We start from the raw sequence: 19,759 nt of genomic DNA on the forward strand, positions 1-19,759 counted from the left end.
CCAGAACCAATAGATGAAGGGAAGATTTAGAGTGAGACCATCATCCAACCAGGCTAATAAAGTCCTTTTGCTGTTGCAAAAGATTAGGCTACAAAGATAAACCATGAGATGGCTGCACAAAGCACTCCTCAAACAAATGTGACTGACAAATGAGTTGGTGACAATTAGAAGCCTGTGCACAGACAATTCTTGAACAGAAGATGCTGTGGGTTTTGTGTTTTTGTTTTTTTTTTTTGTTTGTTTTGTTTTGTTTTTTTCCCCTCCCCAGCATTTTGACTTTTTAGCTGGCTCCAGAGCTTGAGCAACCAGATGTTGGACACGCAGCTTTGGAGCTTCTGTCCTTGCATATAGTAGTTACCACATGGGGAAAAGTGAAAAACATTATTTCTTAAGTTCCAATTATATCTAGAGAGTCCATCCAAGACTCTGGAGTTTTGATAGATGTACAGACATAGAGAGATTAGGGCTGTGCCACACAGCTTAGAGTAATTTTTGCCATATCATCTAAGGTGTCTTTGTGTCCAGCTTTCACTCAAAGGAAGTTAAGCATCTCAATATCCTGAAAAAAAAGGCAATGAGTTACAGTCTGATACCTAAATTCTACCAAAGTCCATGAAACTAGTCTTCTGACTGGGTAGCACCTCTGAAGGCTTTGAAACACCACTGGGAAACACTAGCCACCTGGGCTGAGGAGGACTTGAAGCTAATTGTGTCTTGAGTTACTTCAATCCTGTTTTTACGTGGGGGTCTGGGTGTCTGGAGGATTTAGTGATGGGGTTTGTGAGTCACAGGCTCTTCCATTGTCTAAGCACTGCTGGAAACACAACTGCAACAAGCCAGCCATGCACGGGGAAGGCAAGAGACACACGAGAAGGAACGCGGTTCACAAGAAGTCAGATGGCAGTTTGAGCCCTCATGTGTGTTTCCTTGTTTGGGTTAAAATTTGGCTGTGCTCTTTTCTGCATCCATAAGGTGTCTGTCCTGTTGCTTTTCCATCACTGCACGTGCTTTTTGCTAGTCTTTGATTTTCTCTGCGTCTTCAGAATTTGTTTACAGACATCCACATTTAATGAGATTAAAAGAAAATACTGAATAATTCATTTGAACGAATAATTGAACTGCAGTGACCTTTATGTTAATAAAACTGCCCCTTTCCTCTGTGCAAACACTTTAGCCTTCGCAAAGCAGGGAATTCACTGCATCTGTTGAATTCACAAGTGGCTTTTTTTGTTTCTGTTTGTTTTGTTTTAAATAACTGCCCAATAGCTGGAACCAGCATTGTGTTCCTCCTGCTGACTCACTGGTTTCCAAAAGCTCTGCAATGAGTGTGACATCTTTAAACACCACAGAATATACTGTTTCTTTTCAACGGGACATAATCTGCAATGATTCAACTCACGCAAAAGAACCATGTGGGTAGAAGTATCCCAACTGAATGTGTCAGCCTCCATACCTCCAGCCTCTGTGCCTTGCACCCGATGTGCTATGCCGTTCAAATAGTATTTACTGTGGCAACTCATAAAAAGACTTTGCCTTTGTTTCAAAAATCATGTAACGAACGTGGAATTTGGCTGAAGCACAATAGCCCATGCTTATCGAAGTGAGTAATTCCCATTCTTGCCTTTACTAGGATATGAGGTGTATTGATAGCAACTATAAAGTAGTCATATAGGATACCCTGTATAGGGTAGAGTGTTGCCTGGAGTTACTAAAGAGCGTAAGGCCAAATATCCATGCACTAAAATGTCCCTAAATCACTGCTGGCTAAAAAGTATCTAGACCTGAACCTTGTGGAAAGAGAGAGTAGAAGTTAATTCTGTGATTCTGCCATTTGCTATCGAATTTAGGGCAAGTCTCTCCATTGCGGTCAACATCAGTTCCCTGTCTGTAAAATGAGGACAGTGTCATGTCATTTTTTTGTGCACTTAGATCAAGCTCTTCATGAAGGAGATATAATTTTTCATCTGTGCATTGAAAGAGTTGAACACAAGAGGGCTTTTCTTCTGGGTGAGATTTCTAGATACTGCTGCAAAATAAATAATCTGTAAGCGTTCCTGTGTTTATGTGCAAAACCTTTTTATTTGCTTTTTTGGGACTGTTTGAGTGTTTGCTTGTAAGAGTGTCTGTGGAAAGTTAAGTTGTCAGGAGAATTGGTGAGAATAAATATTCATGAGAATACTCTCGCTGCAAACGCTTTTGTGGCCATCTGTAAAAGCTTTTTTATTATTCAAACAATGCTGAGCTTTTTGCAGATAATTTGCCAACAACAAAAAAAAGAAAGGTTTTTTTTTCCTCTCTTTTTTTTTTTTTTTTTTTTTTTTTTTAAGAGACAGCTGATGCCGCAGTGGCACAGTCATCACTGCTGGTGTGCGATTTAATATCCAACATGTGGCACAAACAGCCAGGAAGGAGTAATGAGAACACTACTGTCTTGCTATCACAGAGATAAAAATATGTTTACACCAACTATTTTGAATAAAGAACAAATTAGTAAAATTACCACCTGTTTGTGCATAATTAAGGCAAACAAACAAAAGATTCTCAATTTATCAAATAACTTGTTTATAGCAGCAGTTCCTTTAATGTTGGTGTGACGCCTTAGTGTTGTTAAATAGCATCCTTCTGCTGAAAAACAAAATTCTTCATTGTGGGAATTTCCTTCATTTTTTTGGGGATGTGAATCAGGAGTAACATGACTTAAACAACTTTCCCTTTATTGGTCCTTTCATCTGGTGTCTGTGGTTTTCATCCCCATACTAGCAGAGCATCTCCAAAGTGCTATGGCTCTGTACCTACCACACCTCCTTTTTAAAGAACACCTATCTCTTTTTTACATGAAAGGAAATATGCAGAGGTAATATTTGCCCTTTGCTAAGATCACTGTGGAAATCTCTGGCAAATCCGGGAAATGGAATTTTACCCAAATCCTGCTTGTATTGTCATTGTCACAAAACCATCTTTTCTGTTGATCATTCTATTCTTTCTTTATTTTGTGTTTGGAGCTGAAAGGGAGGAAAAATTGGGAGGATCCCTCTGTTCTTAGACTGTTTCCCTGCACAAGGACTTCTCACCATTTTTGGAGAGATGTTTGTGCACCACAAGGGCTATCGATCTGACCCAGCTATGAGTTTTTTATTCTTTTTTTTTTTTGCTATTCCACAAGTGTTTCCCTAAAAATGACTAAAACTGTGTGGTGTGCTGTTAAACTCTGTACTATCTTTCAGCAGTGAGTTCCACAGGTTAGTTACTCATTGCATGCAAAGTTATTTCAAAATTATTAATTTTCTGGGTTTTTTTTTTGCTTCTTATGAGAGTGTGTGGGTATTTTTCCTTCACTGCCCTTACCTGTATTCCAGCCTGTCCATATCTCAGATTTCTAGGTTGTGGCTTCTGCTGAAAGTCCTGTGGACAGATATTTATCTCTGCACCGGAAGGGTAAATCCGCTTGAAAACTCCTTTGGTCTTTGGGATCACTTACTTTTTTTTAGAATGGGGACTTTTCCAAAGCACTTTGAATCTTGAAGGAATTTCAGCTGTAAACATCTCAAGAGAATCTGTTTATGGTATTTCAGCTTCTCTGAAACCAGTCGAAAACTTTCAAAAGGTCGTAGAAGCAAAGGAGAGAGGTTGCTCCTAGCTCATTGCATCAGGGTGGGAAGAAAGCAGGGAGCTACTTCATGGTGCCCAACCCCACATTGTGGATGAAAAGCAGAGCTAAGGACAAATGGCTCAGATCGTTCACCAATTAGGAGATCCTCATATGCTTTGAATCTCTGCTCTGCTCAGGCAGTTGTCTGCGGGGAGGTGAAGGCAATATGATCCCAACTTATTTCCTTCTGCAGCAGCAGGGATGAACACTTGAGGGAAGCAATGTCCTTCTAGAGGAGGCATCTCCAGCATTTCAGGGGAAAGGGCCAGTCCTGCCCTCCGTATGGGTACAAGGGTGCGTCTGCAATCGGTGCATGTCCTTGTGTGCCTGCTTGAACATCTGCAAAAGTGGCCATGCTGCTGAACTGTCTCTTGGTTGTGGGTTGAGCTGGAGCTAAAATAGGTTATTGTGAAAGCAACAGGGAATCGATCCCCAGGAAAACTCTGCCTTCTCCCAAATGAATAGTTTGTCAGACCCCTTTTTTGGCAAAAATACCCTGTTCCCTAGTTTGAACTATCGTTATCATTTTCAACACTCCTCATGGACTGACTCAGTCTCTGTGGCAGACCTCGTCCTGATTCTGACTGATCGGCGTAGATGTAAATCAGGAAAGCATTTCATTTACACCACTGGAGAGAGCAGCTCAAGATCAATATAATTTTTCTTTCTCCAAATCTCCTCTTTGTTGCCTAACCTTAAAATTTTAATCTATCTTTCTACCTGTCATAACCATTTAGAGTCACGACCGTTTGTTTGGAGTCACGACCGTTCGGAGAAGCCTGGTACTGTGTGGTTAGTGGATGGAGGGACAGATGGATTTTGGGCATGGGCTTCACAATGCTCTCAGTTCTGAAGGACTTTGTACATATCAAACCTGAACCAAAATCAATAAGGATACATTTCATCCATGGCTTTATACCATAGAATCACAGAATCACAGAATTATCAGTTGTAAGGGACCTCTAGAGATCATCTAGTCCAACTCCCCTGCTAAAGCAGGATTGCCCAGAGCACATTACTCAGGACTGCATCCAGGTGGGTCTTGAAAATCTCCAGAGAAGGGGACTCCACAACCTCCCTGGGCAGCCTGTGCCACTGCTCTGGCACCCGAACCATAAAGAATTGTTTCCGTGTATTTGAACGGAACTTCCTATGTTCTAACTTGTGCCCATTGCCCCTCGTCCTATTACTTGGAACCATTGAAAAGAGCCTGGCTCCATCCTCCTTCAACCCACCCTTTAGATACTTGTACGCCATAATAAGGTCTCCCCTCAGCCTTCTCTTCTCCAGGCTAAAGAGTCCCAGCGCTCTCAGCCTTTCCTCATAAGGGAGATGCTCCAAGCCCTTAATCATCTTAGTTGCCCTTCTCTGGACTCGCTCCAGCAGTTCCCTGTCCCTCTTGAACTGGGGAGCCCAAACCTGGACACAGTATTCCAGTTGTGGCCTCACCAGTGCAGAGTAGAGGGGGAGAATGACCTCCCTCGACCTACTGGCCACACTCTTCCCTATGCAGCCCAGGATTCCATTGGCCTTTTTGGCGACAAGGGCACATTGCTGGGCCATGGATAATTTACTGTCTACCACAACCCCCAGATCCTTCTCCTCCAAGCTATCTCCCAGCAGGTCAGCCCCTAACCTGTACTGGTGCCTAGCATTCTTCCTCCCCAGGTGCAGGACCTTGCACTTGGTTTTGTTGAACCTCATTAGGTTCTTCTCTGCCCAGCTCTCCAGCCTGTCCAGGTCACGCTGGATGGCAGCACAGCCCTCTGGGGTGTCAGCCACCCCACCCAGTTTGGTATCATCAGCAAACTTGCTGAGGATACACTCTGTCCCCTCATCCAGGTCATTAATGAATATATTAAACATATATACCATGCCCTACCTTAGGCCCCAATTTGAACATCACACACAACAGAGTGAGTTTAGGCCCAGACTCTGAATTTACGACAAAAAATAAATTTCCCTCTCTACTCCGAACAAAACTGGCTCACACTCTGCAGCTCGTGTCCTCCTGCTCTCTCTCCTTCATCAATTCTCTTTTCCCTTTCACACATCAGCTGCAAACATCTCATTTGGCTGGGATGTTGAAGGCAGGCTCATCTCTAGCAGTTCCAGACTGTTAATTCAATCAGCTCTTGTATCAGCACTAACATAAGTAAGTGAAAAAGGCCCTTGAATTTCATCACCTTGTTAAAAACTCGGATAGATTTCTGGAAGGATTATTTGATTTGCTTCAGTAGGTTTTATAAAGGTTTGTACATAGCATTTAAACTATTATTATTTGCTTTTAACAAGCTATTTATGTCCTACTCTCAACTGCATAATCAATACTGCTCTCCCATCTGTTCAGAGATCCTGACATCAGCAAATTTCAATTCTCCGCTGACTGAGTAAAAAGGAAGGAATAATTTAAACACAGTGAGTGAATGAGAGAAAAAGAGCCTGAGAGAGACTGATATGAACTAAATCTCCATGTCCAAAGATGGCCAGGCATTCAGGAATTGTGGATCCAAGTCCTAAACTTGCTGAGGACATTGCTGAGGACATTGCTGAGAACGTTGAAGAAAATGCTGTACCTGGGAGTAGATTAAAGTGACTTCTGTTCCTGACGAGAATAATATTTTGACAGCCATTAAACCTGCTTGACTTAGTTTTCTTTCAAATTAATTTATTGAAATTTTTGGAGGGTCTTTGACTTTTCCCTAGAGGAGACAAAGAGCTTCACCTGGGTATTTCCAGCCCCTCCACTGCATGGCTGGCAGAAAAAGTAACTTCTGAAATAATTTTGACTAGATGAATACACCCCTCTGCATGGTGAAAGGTGAGAGGAGTATGGACATCTGCATGTGAAGAGGGATGCAGAAGCACAGATGGGTGATACAAAGGGAAGAATCCCAGTCCATTGCTGCCCTGCCATTGTCAGGGATACCTCAGGAGATACCCGAAATGATGGTGACCAAAGGATTCCAGCTTAGTTTACAATGGTGTAAATCTGGATAACAACACTGAGGTTTTTGGAAGAGGTTACTTGAGGATGGGCTGATTTCTCCTTATTCAGAGATGGCAGGCCTAGGAAGTGAGTGCCACTGATGGCAAGGAAGAAATGTATATTTCCGAGAGTTACCCCTTAGTGATCGACTTTATTATTTCTTTATACTAAGAACAAATGCACCTTTTCCCTTGCAATGGTCCTTTGCAGTCCCAGCCTGTATCTTGAACTTTCCTAGTCACCTTCTCAGCTATGTCTAGACCCAGATTTTTTGCAGACTTTGGGTGCAGGAGGTCTTATTCTCCCATATGCTCCTGTGTTGTTCAAGAACCACATCATAGTTCCCATGAGGTCCATCCATTTGGAGTATGGAAAGTGCTTCAGGGTGGTTGCTGCTGCTACAAGTAGTGGCTTGACTTGATACAGTTGTCTCCCTTTAGGGGTTAGTCCACGTAAATCTGTGAAAGTGTTGCTGCTTTTCAGCCAAGACATTTAATTGAAATCTTAAGGCAATGGCTTTTGGCCCAAAGATGGCTGTTTTTCAGCCAAATCTGCTGTAGTCTTTTGTGCAGACTTTCTATTTATTCCTTTCTTTTCAATCCACCCAAAGAAGGAGAAGCAAGTGTATGACCTGGTGTGGAGACAGCCCAGCACAAAGAAAGAGCTAACGCTCCTCTTCCCACCTGAATTCCAGTGTCGCCAGATCTCCTGAAGAACTAAAATGCATTATTAAGTTTTAACATGATCTTTTCCAAGAAAGGTCACTTTGTGTCACTGCTGACTCCTACCTCACTATCTTGAAAATGCCACTGTGGTCTGGGATTTATTATCCTTATGATAACAGCATGCTCCATTTTCCCCATTTTGCCAGTTATTTTTACTCTTTTCATTATGCCTAGTATGACCTAGTATTGATTTGCCGGGCAGATTACTGTTTCTCTTGAATGAGGATTCCTATTTTGTCCTGTTTTCTCCACTACTTTGGCCCCATGACATTTTGGGGGGAAAGAGGGAAGCAATGAGAGGTTATATCTTGAAGAATTTCACCCTGTGGAAAATACCAGTGATTTAAAATAAATATACTCTCTGAGATATCACATTACTCTGCCAAGCTCATGTACAGCAGAGTTAAAATGTTTTTTTTTTTATAACTGATTTTTCTTTCCCCACTAGCTGAATGGAATATCAAAGTACACAATTTAAAGTAACTGTTAGAAAAAAGGTTATATACAATGCTATCAACAGAAAGGAGCTGAAAATTAAATGGAAATGATTACTGGAGAACTCATTTCCTTTGCTACCGGGAGGCTAACAACAATAAGAAAAAAGAATTTAGAAGTGAAAGATGAGATCCTTCCTTTGATGTCTGAATATTTTCTGTTTATGTTCCTCTAGAATAAAGGGTCACATCGTAAATTAAATGTGATGCTTAATTTTTATTTTCTCTCCACTCAAACAGCATGTTTTCCTCTAGGTGATTATTAAAATAATGATTCAGTCTCCAGCTGCTGTATACTGGCAAGTTTTTGTTTAGGCAGCAGAGCATCATGGGTTGAGTGGCAGCTGGATCCCAGACAGGCAGAATCCTTTTTCCTCTTGGAACAGAGATTAAGGTTTTTTTTTAATCTAACATGTGAAAATGTAGAATGAGAAAGAGCCCGTGCCCTTAAGCATTCCTGTAGCTTCATCTTAATTGAGCGTCTCCTATGATACTGAAGTTATTTAGCCAAGTTTTCAACCCGCTTGAGGTTTGAGGCCACATCATTGCTTTGATGAGGGATCTCAGGCTCAGTGATTGACCGTACTCTGGGGTGCTACATATCAGTTACACTGGGGTCCTGGGTGGCTTTAAAGACTGGTGCGTCCACCCTTGGGTACAGTGGCAGGCTGAGCTGCGCTGAAGCTGGAGAACCCAAGCACACCCACCATGTCAGCATGAACCCAGGCTCTGTTCAGGCAAGGCACATATGGGCAGAGCCTTGCCAGATCCCAACCCACCAGTGCCTGCCCCAGGACGTTACCAAATACTCCTAAAAGAGCTTCAGCTTCTTCATGGCAATGGACTGTGGGAAATGTCTGGGGCTTAGTCTGGGGCTTTCTAAGCTAAGCTGCAGGCAGATTACTGCCGGGTTATACCCAGCCACATAGACAGACATGCGGGAGCTTTTTCTTTTGAAGTGATAAAGACCTATGTCATGAGCCTGGTCTTCAACTGGAGTGCAGAATAGACAAAGCAAATGTCATTCTTCAAGGAAGGCAAGAAGGAGGCTTAAGGGGTCTACAGGCTGTTAAGCCTTCTTCCCTGAGAAGCTGATGGAGAAAATCCTCTGGGAAGCAATTTCCAAACTTGTTATGGGTAAGAAGGTGATTAGGAGTAGTCAGCATGGATTTATGAAGGGGTTATCGTGTCTGACCGACTTGCAAAAAAGCATTCTACAATGAAATTATTAGCTTGGTGAAAGAGGGGAGAGCATTTGTTGCTGTTTATCTTGATTTTAGCAAAGCTTTCAACACAGTCTGTAACAATCTTATAGACAAACTGATGAAGCCTAAACTGCTGTGTGGACAGTGAAGTGGATCAACCCTTTGTCTGTTCCTAGCTCTAGTTACCAAACCAAGGTGCCACAACAGAGATCCGAGCCAGAAATACATTAATTCCTGTATTTTACCAGCTCTGCATGCTCTGTCTTGGCTGCTGTGATACAGCAGAGATTGAAATTCTTTATAAGTGAGGAAGGTAGAAAAGCTTCCTATGGTCTGCACTGAGATCTCCACCGGCTTCACAATACTGCAAGGCACACTTTGAGCCACATATTGATGATGATCTTAGCTGTAGGTGATTCACTAGGCAGAGCTGGCATCTCTTGGAGTGAGAGAGCAGTTTAGGTCCCAGCTGTGATCTCTCGCTTGGGTTTTAAGTGTCTAAGGTACAAATACAATAGTAAAGGGAGGAGCAGACCTATTTGCAGTACCCACTGTTTGAAGCTCTACTGGCAGACAGGGACTTTTGGTGACACCTCTCCACTGCAAGATGTGCCTGGTAACCACCAGGCAAAGTTGCCTTTCTGCATGGGCAGCAAAGAGGATGGTGGGGTGCAGGATGGAGCTTTGTCTTCCTGGTGGGAGAGGCAACCATACTGCTGGGCTGCACGCTGAGGAGCTGTGAGACCAACCAACCTCCTCTGGAAAGTAACTTGGAGGTCTTTGCAGGAAGGCTGAAATTTGGGCTGTCACTCACTGGTGACTCGCCCTCATCCTCACTCATTTATCAGCCTGAGGTTTGGTTTGGTGAATGGCAACAAGTAGGAATTTGTGTATCTCTCGAGTGAAGCAGCAAGACTGGGGAAGGACCAGTTGGGTGGTGAGGAGTCCCAAAACTGAAGCTGAAGCAGGTGGTGCTGGAGGTCAGACCCTGATGTTTGCAGGTGCCACGGTCTTGCAGCAGTGCTGTGAGCCCATGAGGCTTCAGAACAGGATTGGGCCTTCAGCGAATGAATAACCAAACCTGGTGAGTCACATCTACTATGTCATAAAATGACCATTTTGTGGAGGAGGACAGAAGGAAAAAAAAAAAAAAACACAAAGAAAGAAGAAAAGACAAGATGGGTATGGAGGTGACAGGTTTAGCCACGGCAAAGGAGCATCTCTGTGAGTACCTGTGCTCCTGTTCGTTTCCGTGCGGGTGTTTGGCTTTCAGCCCTCACCGGCTCCTGTCTCTCAATTGCTGCCACCACAGGAAAACGCTTGCTGCTTACCACGTCACTCCTCACACACCACAGGCACAGCTGGAGGGAGGTTCAGGCTGTGACACCGGTGAGACACACAGCACGCACGTTCGTGGTGGCTCGTACGCACCTCTCCCCATCTTCCTCCGCCCCATCCTCAATGGGTTTCTTTGGTTTTTAAGCTGAAGACACCTTGCAGAGAGAAATAGACACTTCTTGTGGTTTGCACTAAAAGCCCTACAGTAAGCCTAACACCGTGTCTGCTCTAGCAGTTACTCTTCCGTTTGGCTGCTTTAGGTATACGGGACCACAGCTGGAGTGCAGAGAACCCTGCCTCCGGTCAGAGAGGTGTTAAACCCTGTTGCTCCTCAGTTACTTAACCACAAGAGGTGATTCAGCACCCTGCTTCCTTAGTCTACTCTTGGGGTGTCCCTGCACTGGTGTTGAGCACAAACCACTGTGACATTGCAAAGAAAACATCCCGGACAGTCATTTGGAGTGGGATACTGCCAATCTTCAAATGCGTAGAAATGCAATCTCCAGTCTGGGTGAGGCCATCCAGGCTCCATCTATAGCATGGGGACAGAATGAGGCCCTCCCCGGACTCGGCTGATCCAGCCCAGCCTCATTCAGGTGTCAAAGGAAGATGGTCTGAATCGCCCTAATAGTAACGACCTCTGCTACATCTGGCTCTGCAACCCCTTTGAGATACCAGACCCCATTTACAGCTGTGTCACCTTCTGGTAGTGAAAAGGAACATTTTACTCTCTTCTTGGATACCTTTGCACAGTGCCAAATTCTTTTTTTTTTTTAGATACTGATCTGTGGAGTAGTTACAGTTGTGCAAATGCTTGATGATCCCATGTATTTATGGGTTGAAATTCCCCTGGGGAACATCCCCCAGAAAGCACAGAGGCTTTTTAATGGATTTTCTAAGCACCTCTGCTCTTTGTCCCTATTTAATCACTTCAATGCCTGTTTTCCAGTTGTACACAACATTTTATTAAACTGTACAAACAGCACTGGCATTTAAAAAATTCGTGTTAACCGTTCTAAATAAACATGGTGACCAGCTGCACAAACTGCGAGCACAGATGCCCCCTGCGTTTCACACGGCACAAACAAGGATTTAATGAGTCACTGGACTGAAACCTTTTCCAGGGCGCTCTGCTTTTCCTGCCGACGTCAGGCACTTCTGCTCTTGGTCCTGCAGGATTCGGTGCCTGCGGTCACTGCCAGCGATACCCCGACACTGCCTGCAAGGCTGCATTCGTCCTGGTGGGAGGTCCAAGTTGACAACCTGGTCCAGCAGAGCCAGAAAGGCACCTGTGAAGGGAATCTGATTTTGGGATGAGTCACCTTCTAGAGCTTCTCTTCTCCATGGACTGCAGGGGTCAATGCAACGAAGCTCCAAATGTACACACTTCAATTAGAGCCTAACACCAACTTGGGTGACTGCCGAAGTCTAAGCGATTCCAGAATCCTCTTTTTGGGCTCTGACTTAATTTTGACCCAGTATTTAACTGGTATCTCAGTGACAAGTAGTAACTGGGCGGTTGTACATCTCTCCAACTTCAGAAAACAGTGCATCTTTATTTAAAAGGATCCCACAATTAAAGGATCCCAGAGAAGACTTTATTTTTAAACCCGTCTACAATTCCACAGACTGCAAAGGGATAGAACACACAGCAAAATGTCATGAGGTGAAGGAGAGCACCACCCTCACCTGATGTGCTGTCCTGCCCTGTGACCGTTGGGTGCAGCTTGTTGACCTATGTCCACCATGCATGCCAAAGAGCTGGAACATCGTTTAGAGCAATACAAAGTATATCAGCCTTTGAGAGGGCTGATTACCACCTTTCAAGTAAAATATGCCAATGCTGTGACTGGAAGGCCAATTCTACGGCGCTTAAACAACGGTTGGAGGAAACCTCTTCCACCTTTCTCATGCAGTTTTAGGATAAAACTCCAGAAAGCCCTGTTCACATCTTGCTCTGAGCCTGGTGTGTGCAAAGACAGTTAAAGCTTTAGAACAGGGGTTCTCCGGGCTTTCTGCTGGACTGCAACTTCCTGTCCTTCCTGCTCAAGTACTAAGTGTAAACCACCGGTTTTCTGTATTGATCTTGACACTTGCCATGGCAACGATCCTCCTTCGGGTTGAGTCCTTAGCTCCAGCGCCTCTGATTGAGGTCTACGAACACTGGAACGGGCACCTGCAAAATGTCTTTGTCCCAGTGGAGCAAAATTGAATCCTAACACCTGTGAACGTTATTTTTAAAGTGTGTAGGGAGTTAAATCGCTTCTTCAAAACCCTTGTGCACACATGCACAATTCTGCATATGTACAAGTGGAGGTTACCGAAGCATCCAGCCTGAAGTCTTCCCAGATGTCCTCAGGCCTTGAGCAAACCACTTGTCTTTCAGAAGGAGGTGGGCCTAGGTGAGAATTGCAGAAACGGGTATTGACATCTCCAGAAGCTCAAATATACTTGCTTTTTCTTACAGAGAAACCAGAGGCACGGTACAAACTTTCACTGAGGTGGTTTTCCAGAGGGTTCTTGATAAACATAACTATGCACAGTCTTCAGTTGACAAAGTGTTACTCAAACAATTCCAGAGAATTCCTTCAGTACAGCAGGCCTCAGGAAAATATTTTCTCCATTTTAGGGTTCACAAAAGAAAAGTTGCTGAACATATTTTGGTCCATGCTGTTAATCAGTGCTCTGTCAGCACAGGACAGTCTAGGTTTCTCATTTAGAAATTCCTTGTCGAAGTTGCTACAGTCACTCGGCGATTTCTTCAAGAAAAGCAAAAAAAAAAATTATGTCAAACCACTAATATTCAGATCTTCATTGCAATGGTACCGGCCCTATCAGGCTGCTTCCTATGGGCTCAGGTCAACCAGTTGGGAGCAAGCTCAGCTCAGCCAGGGAACCCACAATGCATTTGCTCTTGGCCTTTTGCAAAATGATTAGTTACTCCAGCCCAAACGATGCACATTAACACATCAAACTGCAGTGAACTTCTGTCTGTGCTCTTAATATCCAGCAACCAGTGCTAATCACTTGCTTGTTACCATCTTACTAAAGTAGTAATGGGAATGAATATTATATAGGAGGCACTGAGCTTGTGATCCATGAATTCTGCCAGGCAGGGATGTTGCACCTTTGTAACACAGTGGACTGGACCCATCAATTAAATAACACTTGTGAAGGACTATAAAAGGAAAGTATGAGGCACTTGTCAAATTAAATTATATTATTGTTATTAATAGGATTTTAATAGTTTAATAGTGCTGTTATGAACCCTCAGGGCCACCCTGATTTAGCCAACCACCCGGTTACCTGAATTGCTTTTCCATCTTTACCTTCTGCAGTGCAATGGAAGATAATCACTACAGAATGGGTAGCACTTATGTGGTTAAGGGAATGTGTTTTATTTGTCATTCAGACTCCTCCTACGGTAACTGAGAAAGTGATGAGTGATTTATGGTTTCTCAGGTGTGGGCATGCCAGAGCTGGGCTTATAGCCATCAGAAAGGAGTAGTCATGATGACCAAGCCAGGCACCCCAGCCAAGAGAGGTGCATAGTTCACGATTATCTTTCCAATGACTGGACGCTGTGGGGGATCTAAACTGTAGATGGTTGCTGCTTTTGGACAGAGAGGCTGCATGTGCAGAGCAACTCCAGAAAACCTTGAAAGTTTGAGGGCATTTTGAAAGCCTTAACTTGGTGCCTAAAACTCTTGGTTCCAGTGTGAAGATGACATTTATCCACCTTTAAAATGCTGACTCCGTGTATCTAAACAGGCTTTGAGGTCTCTGATATTAAAGACCCATGCCTGAAGATTTTGGACAGTGCCCCTAAATAAATGGGTTTATAACATTACTGTGAGTACTGGCTTTGGTTTATTGCTAGCATGTGCTGGAGGGTTTAAATATTTAGGGAATGAATCATTCAGAAAAGACAGACATGAGATGGGTGGAAATGAAAGAAGATGCATCCTTACCACTCTCGGTTTGAAAGGAGGCTCCATCCTTCTTTCTTCTAAAGCCTCCCAGTTTATTTCCCGGAAAAAGGCATGCTGGCGGATGTTCCCTCTTGCTCCCAGTCTCCTCTCAGGTTCTCTCACAAAAAGCTAGAACATTGAATGAAGATAAATACCTTAGTCTTTAATCAATAACAGTATATTCACTATGACAGTCCTACCAGATAGTGTCTCAGATTTCAAACTGAAGACTTCAAACTTCAAACTGGTTGGCGAGAGTGTAAAGACTCTTCTAACTTACTGAATTTCTGATTAGGGAACCAGGTTGGATTCTTAGCCAAATATGCCAAAACTGAGAGACTTTGGCCATACTTTTCCTTTGCAGGAGAGGGAGGGCAAATTTGCTACAGCAGCAACAATATGTGTGTTTGAGCATGCAAATACACAACTACACAGGTGAAATATCTGGATCGCACTTGCAAGCAGTACAGACAATTTCTTGTTCTCAGGAATTTTTTTAAGGTTGAAATATAAGCATAATTTGTGAAAATACTAGCCTGGCCTATGTGGGGTTGTATTTGTCTCCTATACCTTTGGACAATTGGAGTGTCAATATTTGACCCTTTATAATTAATGGAGAAAACCAGACATCTTAGGTGCAAATCATCTGACCAACTTTACATACTTGAAGATGAGATAAAAGACACTCTGGAAGTGCTTGCTTCTCTCCACTGACTAGCTCAGATGCGGACAACCATCTACTTTGTCAAAAGACTCCCAGTTCAGATAGCTTGTGTTTGCTGCACACTGCAGGCTGCAAGTCCTGTGGATGACTAATTCTGCTGAAGGTAGGAAAAAGCTAGAACTGGGGGCATATCTTCTCACCATCAGCTATGTGAAGGTCTGAGCCCACTCTTCAGTTTTGTGTAAACATAGCCTGTTTCGTCATAGGGGTTTTTATGGTGATGCAGAAGCCATATGTCTCTGGAAGCAGTTGAAGTGTTTCTGGGGGAGACTTTGAGGAACGCTAAATGCTTCAGAGCTCCACTCAATGTTTGTGAGCAGGGAGTAGTGTTGAAGCATTGCTGTAATGGTGGATGTGAATAGCTTAAAATTTATCTTTATATCTGCAGTAAAATGTCTGGGGCCTCCAGGTCAGCTGGCCCACAGAGCACCAGATCTTAGATACCTCTAAAGTCAATGAAAATGCATAGTGGCAATACTAGCAGGTGTCCTGAATGCAGCCAATATGTCTACAGAGGTAAGGGCAAATTTTCAAAAGCATTTCACCGTTGGAGGTCATCTCAAAATGGACTTAGGTTACATATGGTAAAAGTTTCTTCCTACTCTATTTGGCCAACAGCAAGCATACAATAGGTACCACTCAGCAAAGAACAAATAGAAATATCTAATGCCGAAAGTGGCAGCAAAAGAACCTGCTGTATGGACCACTGAGGACCTGTTTGAAAAAAACCCGGGCATTGGGTTTTGGTGAACACTGTGGGCACAGCCTTACCAAAACTGAGTTGTCCTACAGACAACTGATTACACAGCAGATTCCATAGGTTAAATTCTGTGCTGATCATACAGGCATTGAGCAGGGTGGAATCATAGAATCATAGAATCAGTGAGGTTGGAAGGGACCTTTAAGATCATCAAGTCCAACCATTAACCTACCCTGATAAAAACACCACCACTTCTAAACCATGTCCCTAAGCACCTCATCTACCCTTTTCTTAAACACCTCCAGGGATGGTGAATCCACCACCTCTCTGGGCAGCTTATTCCAATGTTTAATAACCCTTTCATTGAAAAAATGCTTCCTAATATCCAATCTAAACCTGCCCTGACATAACTTGAACCCGTTTCCTCTTGTCCTATCACTTGTCACCAGGGAGAAGAGGTCAGCTCCCATCTCTCTAAAACCTCCTTTCAGGTAGTTGTAGAGGGTGATAAGGTCTCCCCTCAGCCTCCTCTTCTCCAGGCTAAACAACCCCAGATCCCTCAATCGTTCCTCATAAGGTTTGTCCTCCAGACCCTTCACCAGCTTTGTAGCCCTTCTCTGGACACGCTCCAACACCTCAATGTCCTTCTTGTAGTGAGGGGCCCAAAACTGAACACAGTACTCGAGGTGAGGCCTCACCAGTGCCGAGTACAGGGGGATGATTACTTCCCTAGTCCGGCTCACCACACTATTCCTGATGCAGGCCAGGATGGTGTTGGCCTTCTTGGCTGCCTGGGCACACTGCTGGCTCATGCTCAGCCGGCTGTCCACCAACACCCCCAGGTCCTTTTCTGCCAGGCAGAATATGTAACTATCCAGAGCCAGTGGCAATGAGAATAGCCCACAATTGAGAAAATGTTTTTTTTCCTAAGCAAGGAGGATTATTGATTGGTATAAAGACGATTACTATCTCTAATCCTAACAGAAGTACAGGTTGGTTGTGCAGAAAGATGGCAGCATATGTCCCAGAAATAGACGTTCAAAATCTCAGTCTGTTATGGCACGTCTTCCTGAAGAACTGCTTTTGATTGCTTCCATTATTATCATTTTATAGTGATACCTAAACATCTGGGCCTTGTTGCGCACAGCACAGATGCTAAAATAATCTCCTGTTCTTCATTTTTTGTACTGAAATGCCGAATGTTGTCCCATCGCTTTGTAAATGCAAAAGTCAAGGTAGGGACTGTAGGTCAAATATGACCAAAATCTCATGATGAACAAGTGACCTTACATCAGCCTCTGTACATGCTCTCTCACCATGCTCCATCTCGAGTTAAAATGCCTTATCTTAGACCACGTTCAATGTCAGTCCAAAGCCCAGCTGAGGGGAGGTAGCTTGGTAGACTAGGTGTGACCTTGTTGCATTTTTATCTTGCAACTCTAGAACAATTTGCATCCCAAACCAGAAATGCTACAATGCTAAACGGCGTGGGGCTGAGAAGGAGACAATGAAAACAATGCTGTATTGATGGAAGGGAATGTAAAAGAGGGGAAACAGAAGAGTGCTGCACTCACAAAGGACCCCATGCATTGCTATGTAGGAGATTAAAAGGCCAAAAGTCCAGATGACATGGTGCCGCTAGCTTCAGTGGGCTCTGCCACTTCAGGACTCAGCTCAGGCTTTGTTAACCTGTTCTTTAGCTCGGTGCAAAGATGTAAAATATTCCATCATGAAAACCAAGCTCAACACCAAAGCAATGTACCCCAGATGTCCTCATACCTCGGAGGCACAAGAACTGCTTCAAACCCATAATTTCCATGGAAGTCACTGTAACTCTTAGTTTGAAGCGTGACAGAATATCTTTTCCAGGAGTTAACACGCCTTGCATCTAAAGGATTCCTCTGAAAAGAAACTAATCTCTGCTGGTATCTTATACCCTGCGATCCTACTTAATGGACGCGAGGAGCCATCATGGAAGCTCAGGAGAAAGAAGACACGAAGACGGCCTTATGACTTAGGTCAGGTGTGCTTTGCGGTCCACAGACAAGAAAGTGACTCCTTCTGGCCCTAACACATCAAATTTGTTTCTCTGAACAACAGCTGAAGATGCACAAATCAAAGATGACAGTTCCTGCAAAAAGACTTTCATTTGATGTGTGGTAATTCTTACCTTCACCAAAATGTCCTTTGCATCCTTGTCAAGCCAGCGAGGGTAGAACGGGTTATCCATACGGATAGACTGGAAAAGCTCCTCTTCATCTTGGCCGTGGAAAGGAGATTGGCCAATAAGCATCTCATACAGGAGGACACCAAAGGACCACCAGTCAACGGAGGTGTTGTACTTCTGTCCCAGCAATATCTGCCCAAAGGGAGGAGTGACAAAGACAGATGCAAAATATCTGACAAGAGTATTTCAACTTCAAAAGGGTGGCCAGACCCCGACCTTTCAACTGCTGCTTTGCACTGACTGGGATAGCAGAGGTGCTTACCAAGAGCTCCAAGTCCCAGCCACACCTGGGTGCCAAAACAGTCCTTCACGCTACAGCTAACAAGTTGGATGTAACCCTTCAGTTACTTGAACAAATCCTTGGTTACCAGAGAGATTTCAAACATAAAAAGGGAGGCAAGTCATCTTTTGCCTGCTCTCCAAGTCACCCCAAGAGTTCAAAAGAGACTCATGAAGTCCAAGAAGATAAATGGTTAGGCATTAGCATTTCGGGACTGATTTAACTCACACAAGCTGTATTTTAAAATTTCCAGTGTGGCAGTGTAAGGGTACTTTAGGACTATCATCCGGTAGAAACGGTGTGAATCTCTCCCAGCAAAATCTGTCCCAGGAAAAACATGAGAAAGCGGTAGCTGATCTGTCCTCTTGAGACCAACTGAATTACAGGCAGAGGAATGGGAATTTGTCCTCAGTCAGTCCATTGGTTTGTGCCTTCTGTGTCAGCTATAAAGTGAAGGCTACATCCAGTGTGTGGGGGCTAGGGGGGGTCCTCTGGAGTGACGACCTCCCCTAAGAAGGGATGTGGCATTTTCTTCCCGTACAAACTTGGCTAGACACCACCAAGTTCTCAAACTTCCCCTCTGGGGAAGCAAAATTAATCTCACCTGTCTTTAGATACCTGTTATAGAGATACCTAGAGCTGAACTAGTTATCATTAGCTTCTTTTATGGTCAAGGAAGAGAAGTAGTCCACTTTTAGGCATCCAGCTAAATATCTACCTACTGTGAAATACGACTCCCTATCTGTCTTCTTTGTTTGCAAGGAGCCTGGACAACCAGCTCATCTGTAGATATTTACGGTGCAGATGTCTAAAGGTACGTGTTATGACTGTGATGTCTAGGATCCTTATCAGGAATTTAGAGTTGGTGAGGGGAATAGCTCATTTTAAGGCACATTCTTTACTCTTGAGCCCACAGCTTGGTTGCAATGTCATACCCTATGCTATAGCTACGGTGTAGGTATCAATGATGAGCCCCGGTGATGGCTTAATACCAGTGAAAATAACTATCTAGATCAGCACATATGAAACTGCTGATAGTCGAAAAATTATGATTTAGAGAGGTGATCTTTAACGCTGGCTCTGTGGTACAGTGGAAGTGGGTGAGTAATTTCTTGACTGTTTTCATACCTTGTCTTCATTGCTTGTAAATTGTCACTTGGGCCCAGATCTTATTGCCTAAAAGTTATGTGTCTTATTAATTTAGTTATCCAGAGTCTCTCTATAGTCAATGGAGGGAAAATGGTGATTTAACTGACTTACACACCGAAGATAGGAAGGGATGACTTGTCTTCTGGGATGCTTGTCCTTCTGCAACACTATAAAGTGCCATTTAATGCTTCATTTTTAGATGAATTTTCTCACATTAGGTGAGAAGTATCCCTCTCTGATGTGCCTGTGGCATCTAGCAAAGTGTGACCTTAATATCAGAGGTCTAAACCCAAGCTGATATAGAGTGC

At 43.6% G+C, this 19,759-nt stretch overlaps 1 protein-coding gene across 1 annotated transcript in view; it reads right to left on the reverse strand.

Annotated features, from left to right (window-relative positions):
• Window positions 1-11,349: 11,349 nt before the first annotated feature.
• Window positions 11,350-19,759, reverse strand: part of PRKCQ (protein kinase C theta) — a gene marked incomplete at its 5' end in the record, with an annotated part of 47,172 nt that continues 38,762 nt past the window's right edge. Inside the window, 3 exons of the mRNA XM_082495550.1 lie at window positions 11,350-13,159; window positions 14,372-14,500; window positions 17,966-18,154. Of these exons, the coding sequence (XP_082351676.1) occupies window positions 13,004-13,159; window positions 14,372-14,500; window positions 17,966-18,154 (474 nt within the window). The 3' untranslated portion in view covers window positions 11,350-13,003. The remainder of the gene's footprint in view (window positions 13,160-14,371; window positions 14,501-17,965; window positions 18,155-19,759) is intronic.

This window comes from Vanellus vanellus (assembly GCF_965231255.1).
Source record: "Vanellus vanellus genome assembly, chromosome: 1".
Taxonomy (NCBI): Eukaryota; Metazoa; Chordata; class Aves; order Charadriiformes; family Charadriidae; genus Vanellus; species Vanellus vanellus.